A 9080-nucleotide genomic window follows, 5' to 3' on the forward strand; every position below is an offset into this window, starting at 1 on the left:
GATCCCCCTTTGCTAACTCATAGTGATGCAGTGATGGTTACTTTCCCTCTCGATCCGACATTGTGACGGGATCCTCTCTCGCTCTGGCAGACTTTGTCCACTTTCTCGGGGCTTAAGTCGCGGCAGGTGCTGGCAGGACACTCCGCTTCATCCAGGGTGTTGCTGCGTCCAGCGGGTTTGAGTAATGAGTCCCGGGCTGGGGACACGGGGCAGGAGGGGAGGGCTCTTTGAGAAAGGGGAGGGCAGCGGCAAGACGGGAGAGTGACGGGAAAGGGCGTCAGGCACCGACAAAGACCAGCAGGAATCCAAGTGGGACCGGGCTAGAGGGGAATGCAGCGGCAGGTGGACAAGGGCTTCTCTCTCCTCGGCATTTCACACACACCTGGACAAAGGCACGGGGCGGGGAAGGAACATAAAAGAGACATTTTAGGTTAGTCGAACATGTAACTGATTGATTAAACTATTGCAAAAACAAATTCAAAGTTATTGTGAGTACTTTTTCTTTGAGCCGACCATTTGTTATTTTCATGCACTACAAAAAGAGTTGAGCTGGATTGAAAAAACAACTTGTATAACTTGCAATATTTATGCTTTGGGGGGGATAATTATGCTTGGGTAGTTTCTATATTAGTGTTTATTGTTTATATTTTCTTCAGCACTAGATTGCAGCACAAAACAGGCCTATGAAAGTGAGACATTCAAACCACTTGAGACTAAACATGCAAATATTCTAAAACGACTTAAATACATTTACTTTAGTTATATTTGAAATGAGAAAGTAGAAAAATGAGATGTATGATACAAAATTTGCTAGCAATGCCCATTTAGAGATTGTGGCTCTAAGTTCAATAGAAAGCTGAACTTTGCCCCGATGTGAATAGAAAGCTCATTTCCTGCACGGGCTAATGCCTCAGTGTGCTTTATGTTTGAAGTTTACATGGCAACTGCAGCTGATGCGCTGTGCTATAAAAAGTGAATGCAAGCGGTTGGCACACACGTCTTTGAGCAATACCACAGTGAGCAGCAATAAATGTATAGTCGGCTATAAAACTGCTAACAAAACCCCTAATGTGCAGTCCACCTTCTATAACTTGGGTTCAGGACATTATTGTATTCCCTCAACAGCTTTTAAGATGAACTTCAACCAGCAAATCCAAGACAAAATGGACAATGCTCAGTTATTACAAGCAAACATCAGGAAAAAACAAGAATGCAGCTGTAGTCTTAAGTGTTTAATGGAAGTCGGTCATTACACAAAGGCTGGATGCTGATGATCCAGATCCCCTACGGAGCGGAGTGCCCTTTGAGAGGATATTTGACTCTGAAGAACTCATTTGGCAGATGCCGTGATGGTCGTCGGCTCTAAAGTCGCCATGGTAAAGGGCCCGCTCGAGACACGTGGTGCAACAGCTTAAAAAGAGAGGGACGGACAGGGATGTACGCTTCAATGGAGAGCAGTCTCTCAGTGAGCAGAAGTGAATAGCTACAACTGCCAGCCCTTTTTTTATAAAAAGAAAAAAACAAACTCAACGATTGAAGGAGTCACATAGCAGCCTTGTAAACCAGCGTCACCGGAGGAAAGGCACAAAACCCGCCTGACGTCAGTGAGCGCGCTGCAAGGACAGAAAGGCACAGGTCCTGGTCCCGAAACAAAACAGGAGGCCGCGTCGGAAGAGAAATAGCCAATTTTCACAGCTCAGACTTGTAGAAAAACAACATGAACAGGGGATAGAGCTGTCCGAATGCGATGCTGCGGACGCACAGGCTATTTTTTGATTATGCCAGCAAAGATAAGAGCGAATTGGAAAAGAGATTAAGTTGTTTAGTGTATTTGAAATGACCACAAACACATACTGATTACTGGGTATAATCAAATCAAGTCAATATTGGCCTTTTAGTGAGACAACAGAGACAGTTGGCAGTTGGCAGGCGGTAAATGGAAAGATGTGGCGTGTGTCTCTCAAAAATGGAATATTCTGCCACATAAACGCTCTTCCTGATGTCATGCACTCCCGATGTTACAGGTCGAGTGGCTTGGGACCTCTTTGATTCGCGACCTTGAATTAAATTTAGGTACTATTGTTAAAAAATATGATACAAGAACCGAGGACGGATCCTGACAAACAACAAAGCATTTTTAGCTACACTCATAAGCCAATAATGTGACACTTTTAAACGTACCAAGGTGTCAGAGTACAGTGTTTGTGTTAAAATAAACTACAGATGACCAATATATCAGGGGATTTTTCCATTTATCAGGATCAAATGGAAGTAAATGAGCATTAAATCTGAGGTGGCTGTATGTTGACACAATCATCACATCAATCACACACAAAAAACAAGAAATTACATGATATTCTAGATAATGTAGTTTACAAAAGTGAAATTTAATAACTGTCCTACAACTTAACTCAAAATTAATATCAATATCAGCAAATGTTGGTTATCAGCCACAGCAGGAAAAACATTAAAAAATAATACTTATAAAATAAAATACCAACTATTACTATATTATTATTATTATTATTATTATTATTATTATTATTATTATAACTATTATTATTCTACATTTTGATTTGAGCCTGGATGGTTTCTGAGTTTTTAATGCTGGTTTATTTGTTGAGATAGCAATTTTGAGCAAAGATTGACCAAACTTAACTCTCAAAACAGGTTTCTTTAGACTTTATTGCTCCTATTGTTATTATTTTTATTCTATTCAATGAGTCCAGACACTGCAAAATATAAAAGGAGTCGCCTCAAAGGAAATAATTCAGTATTTTCTTTAGCCTACAACGAATACAAGTCAGTGTGACAGTCAAACACCACACCCCTCAGTCTTACTGTTACTAATCACACATTCATATTATTTCTAGACTTGAAAAAACAATATTATGGTGTTCATTGTCGTTGGTGTCGCCACGAAAGCCTTTGCAAATATTTCAACTGTGATCCATACGCAGTTACAGTTGGAGTGACTATTCCAGTTGCAAATTCTAAACTGCAGACATGAGAGTGTATTTATCCTATGGTGTCTCAAACATCGTCTTGAGCCAAATGTTCCACGTCCCATCATCACATTAAACTTCAAAATTTGATTTGCCAGTATATTTGAAAAGAACAAGAAAGCAGGGCACTCAGCCAGTTACTCTCAGTAGGTTAGGGTTACAGAGCCTCGTCCATAAACAGATGATGTATGTGGAGCAATGCGCTGGGCTGATTCGATTAGGACGGCTGTCTTTTCCCATCCTCATTGTAACATCTATTGGGATTGAATTAGCGGCAGTCACCAGAAGGAGCTGCTAAAAGCTAACGTTTACAGGATGCTAGTATCTCAGACTTGTTGTGCTTCAGATGCGACGACTTAATAAAGAAAGGAAGTGCGGGTGAGGACACAATTCACACAGGTTTTTTCACAGACACTGCCAGGAGTCGTCACAATACTCTCATTTCAATTTATCCTATAACGAAAAAATGCACTAAAATGCACTTTTATACACAATATTTATAATAGAGTGTAATTTTCTTTTTGACAGGTATTTAGTACTGAACAATAATATAAGTAGAGTAAGTAAATTTTCCATTTTACATATTGTAAATCGTTATATTGATCTATTACAAGTTCATTGACTTCCTGTTCTGTAGTGCAGAACTGATAAGCCAATCCCTCTTCATAGTGAGAGGACATTAACAAGCAGCAGATTGTCATTTACATGTTTTTGTCTTTGAAAAGTGGCTACGTGACATTTTAGAACCCCACATGTGTCACTCAGAGCCTAGATTCTCCAAATAATCACAATTAATCACAGGGATGTGGGCCTGGGTGTGACTTATACTTAATAATTATACTTATATAGCTATACTCCGGAGTGACTTATATGTGATATTTGTTATTTTCACACTTGCAACCTTATTCCATACTCCATTGCAACTTATATATGTTTTTTCTTCTCTATTATGCATAAGTGCCACTTATAGTCCGTAAAATACGGCATTACCTTATGGTCTTATACCAGATCAAGACCTTTCTTAAGCTGTTTGAGAGCGGTCCTATTGTCCTGTTTATGAATTTTGATACAAGTAATTATTCTGGTTTCGAACTCTTTTTTAACTGTGATTAATATACATTTTTGAACGCTTCCCAAGCATTAAAATTGTACTTGTTGCAATGGCTCATCACTGGCAGAGAGTACTGGAGCGTCACGGAGCCAGGCCCTGCTGTTTGATCAGCAGAGATGCAGTGCAGAGCTGGGACCACAAACGGATGGCGGCCTCACATCGGTTTGATGATGGTAATTTTCCAGGCAACCATAAAATCCAGGCTGCCGACAGGGCCATCTGTGCACCACTGCTATGAGCGCACTTTAGCCGTGCGCGGGATTGTCATTAGGGCCAAGCAATATGACAAAAGTATTAATGAATCAGGGTTTATTACAATTTAAACATTTCAAGACTGATTTACCGAACATAAACAATAGAGACCTTCATCGTTGCTACTTAAAAGGCACTGCCCTGCTCCAAACCACTTACTTTTACTGACAGAGGTTTGGCCGTGGATCTCATGACACATTATAATGCTCAGATTAAAACAGAGCCATGCTGATCATGACGATTAGCTCTCACAGTCCTAGTTTTCACCGTACAAAACCAGAGCCCCTTTTGAAGTGACTCAAATACTGCAGTCAGTTCAAGGATTTATACAACTTTGGAGATTTTTAAAAAGAGTAAAAAAAATAGGAAAACCTTTTTATTTATTTTTTTTACAAATCCTCCAGGAGGACTGTAACATGAACTGAAACAATAAAAGAATCTCAAACAGTGTTCATTTTCAGAGGTCAAAACAACTTTTTCATAAAACGACAGGATGGACTATATATATATATATATATATATATATATATATATATATATATATATATATATATATATATATATATATATATATATATATATATATATATATATATATATATATATATATATATATATATATATTTTGCCGGCCCTCCGCTACTTGCCTGGATTCGAATATGTGCCTCGGAGGAAAATAATTGCCCACCCCTGGACTATAGTTTAGTTGTTTGCAGAGAACATTCTATTCCCGAAATAATTGCTTTCAGTCTCAGCAATTTGTTTGGGGACAATTAAAATAACAATTAACGATAAATTGTGCAGATTTACAAGGCCTTCTAGCTCAGTAAAATGGTTCAAATATCTTATGTACTTGTTTCAGAACTAACAACCATTTGATTGCCATTAATTGTACTGGCCTGTGCTGAATAACAGAATGGCTCATTGTAATCCAGGACACTTTAGCTGTGAGGAGTGCACCTCCATGCTGTTATAAACAAGCCATTGTTTCTTCACATTATTGATATTAAAAATCCTGCTTTCACTGCACGGACAGCAGATAGGTGGGTGTGGTCACTCGGACTCCACACCAAGAACGGTTAAATTGCAATAAAGGGGAGTGTCATGTTTGTACTCGGTGTGTGATAGCATCTTCACCACACCCATCTGTCCAACCTGCATCCTGTGGCTTTGAAACATAACTGAGATAACACACTAAAATTATTCTTGTGATGGAATAAGTCCAGGCCTAGTCACTCTGGGAGAACATAGCTGAACACAGTGTGTATTTGTCAGTATTAGAGGGAGTCCTTCGTGAAGCGGAGGGAGGTTCTGGTCAACATCAGATAAATTAAGCTTAAGGCTGATTTTCCTGACAAAGTCATACAGAGTCATAACAGAGTAAAGTAACAAACAGGTCCATTTTGTGGTGTTAAGCGAAGAAAACAAAGACAAGGACTCAAAGTAATGGCTTCAGACCCTAACATGCCCCGTTTAAGACAGCACTGGTCTGGGGGACATTACTCTAGAGTGAGAAGCTTAAAATTCCCCACCATGCACAGACTGTTACTTTATGTATTGTAGTAATTGTGTATAGTAAGGAAAATGTGTAAGTAAAATGAGGGTTACATGATTTTGAAGTTTTTTCTCACAGAGAAGGAGGGTCTTAAGGACAGGGCTGCTCAGGGACAGTCCATTATCTTAATTCATGGAACATTGGTTAATCTGCCTCTATAATGTTGACAATTTTCTGCTGATTAAATCAACAATTCTGGAAACTGCAATACATTAATTGAACAATATTAAAACAATTGGTCTTCAAGGTATGTAACTGCTTAAAGTTAAATGTTTTATAAAGGTCAAGTGACTTATGTGACCAAAGCATTACTCAATCTTTATTAGCATTACTTAGAGGTGCACTTACACCATGTAACATTTCCGGTTGAGGGACCCCCGGGGGTGAGTAAAGATGAAAAAGTAGGATTATGACACTGCATTTTAATTGAAAACAGTTTGTTTTAGTGAAATTGGGTCAGATAACACAATAAACAACTAAAATAAATGCAAGGTTTAAAAATTGAAATTATTATAGGCGTCTATTTAATTTTGCTGTGGGGGTCCCGTGTCGGTTACACGGTTATTTTGGGGGTTCAGAAATAGTATAGTGCACATTTAAACCAGCAGCAGCAGCACAATGATTCATACTGTCTCAAATGTTGAATGTTTTAAAGAACACACTTGACCAAAGCTTAAAAACAATAAACGCTTTACTGACAAGCCCGAATGACCTATGGGTCAATAAAACATGACCAGTACCTCAGCTACACTGCTTACCAGTAGTTTGTGTGGAGAATTGGACCCAGGGTATTACATAAACATAAACCCTGCTTCTGTCAGCAAACAAGAACCAGAGGGCCTAATGGAGATTTTTCATTATAGCTGTTTCACATTGTATAGAATAATAATTGACAGCATTGTAACGGTAATTATAACAAAATCAGCCTAGCTTGACTGAACATTGAAGTTATTCTCACTGTCCGTACATACTCTCACACAGACTTCTCTTTTTCTTTGAACCACTAATTATAGTGTAATGTGTTGAACTGAGCTCCTGGGATCCCGCACACACCACAGTTCTCTCAGTCGCTCTGAATAGCTGCACATTGGTCTAGACATGGACGGGCCGGGCCAATTCAAGATTAAGGCATTTGCACAGAGCCGAAAAATAAGACAATTTGCTTCTTTTTATTCATCAATACCGACTTGAAAACTATGAAACTTTGAAATGAAGCTTTTGGAAAACATGTACATATAAGTAAAAGACTGCGTGGGACTTTAAGGACTGTATGATATCGTGCATTGTACTAAGCCTTTAATAGCAGCTGTGCAGAGGCTCCGAGGTCCTGACGCAGACAGAGCAGAGCAGGGGTCTCATTACCTCCATAACACTCCGACAGCTATAGATGACTCTGCATTAGGGCTGTAGTCAGCTAAAGAAACGCTAAATCGACTAAAGGCGCGGATTTGTCGACAAAAGAGGGCGGGGCAGAATCCCATCACATCTGACCAAAACTGCACTTACAAGACGCGATAATAACAGAGAAATACAAGTAAACTGTTTTTATATTATAGTATGTACAAGAAAACTCCCTCCACACTCTTTATTCCGCTGTTATCCATTTGAATCTTGAATACTCCAGATAAAAATGTTGGTCGACCAAGACTCGACTGATTAAACTTCTAAAGGCTTAAAACCTGTGGAAGAGCAGACTATACAAGCAAGTCTTGTCTGATTGTTTTTCCACATGATTTTGGCATCGTTAATGAAATGTAAAGTAAGTATAAGTAAGTTCTTCACTCATACAGCAAACAAGAAAACTGGATTTACTCATATAAACCTTCAAAACATTTTCGTTTGTCGATTAATTGTGTTTTAGTCGACCAAATTGTCTATAGTCGACTAATCATTTTGTTCAGACTATAAGGACTTTTATGGGTCAACGTCAGAAAGAAGAATGCATGGAGTGAGATAACTTTGGATTTGGTAGTTAGTTTAATCTTCTTCTTTTTTTTTACATATAAATACACATTTTCCTAATCGTTTTTGTTGTTTTTGTCATGCTATTGTCATCTCGCGAGTGCAGTTTGGGTCAGATTTAGGCACGGCAAGTTTATTTGTAGAGCACAATGGTAGTACACAAGGCTATTCAAAGTGCTTCACACAACAGGAAGAAATGCATTAAAATCATTTATGGTGAGATCATATACACTTTTTATAGCCAATTTTTAGTCCCTTTTAGTCGACTAATCCATCAAAAAGGCATGCCAAAAATGTCTTTAGTCTATGTCGGGGATATTGCTAATCTGAATATACTATAAGCATTTATATTTACTTGTTAAAATATGACTTTAATAAATACAAAAATGAAATGACCTTAAACTAAAAGAATGTATCACTTGCCTCAAATGTTGACTGTTGTGTTGAGAAACAGGTTATTATGTTTGTATTGACAACTGAACACAACTGAAAATATAGCCGCAAGCGGCAATGATCGGCCCTCGCCACGCCGCCGCCACACCGCCGCCACGCCGCAAGAGGAGGGGGCGCTAACGCGCCCCAATTGTCCTTTTATTACGCCTACTGCTGAATCTGTGACGCTGTCACATCTTCTCCCCTTTGTTTTACCATCAAAAAGCTATTTTATTTTGAATTCTTGGCAAAATGTGCGGCTTTGCCGCACAGACACCGTGACTCTTTGAATGAAAATGTGGATAACTTTTGATGGTCCACCCCTGAAGATGAGTCCCACCAAATTTCAGGTTAATAGGGCTGACGCCCTGGGAGGAGTTTGTGAAAGTCTAAAGTGTAAACATGTTCTGGCGATTTCCCCATTGGAATAACATGAAAGGTTTCGGTCATCGTTGGGCAACGCCATAACAATTATGACATGGGTCTCATTGACTTTTTTGATGGGGATGCTAAAATTGAGTTGTGTGTCAAATTTCATATAATTTCGCAAAACTAAACATTTAACCTCCATATAAAATCTGTAGGGGGCGCTGTGGCGCCAAATGAATTTATTTCACTTCAAATAGGTTTAGGGCAAAGAGTTTAACAACTGATTCTAATTTGACGCAATTCGGACTTTATCTGTGCAAACGGCAGAAATTTTAAATATGGGAGATTTCTGAAATTTTAGTTACAGTTTGCGGCTTCGCCGCACAGAGACCGT

General features: G+C 38.9%; 1 protein-coding gene across 1 annotated transcript in view; it reads right to left on the reverse strand.

Moving 5' to 3' along the window:
* Positions 1-17: 17 nt before the first annotated feature.
* tent4b (terminal nucleotidyltransferase 4B) overlaps positions 18-9080 on the reverse strand; it is a 16420-nt gene continuing 7357 nt past the window's right edge. The window contains exon 4 of the mRNA XM_072464632.1: positions 18-225. Within this exon, the coding sequence (XP_072320733.1) occupies positions 18-225 (208 nt within the window). The remainder of the gene's footprint in view (positions 226-9080) is intronic.

This window comes from Eucyclogobius newberryi, unplaced genomic scaffold, assembly GCF_026437365.1.
Source record: "Eucyclogobius newberryi isolate DKJ021-1_F unplaced genomic scaffold, fEucNew1.0.hap1 SCAF_5, whole genome shotgun sequence".
Classification (NCBI taxonomy): Eukaryota; Metazoa; Chordata; class Actinopteri; order Gobiiformes; family Gobiidae; genus Eucyclogobius; species Eucyclogobius newberryi.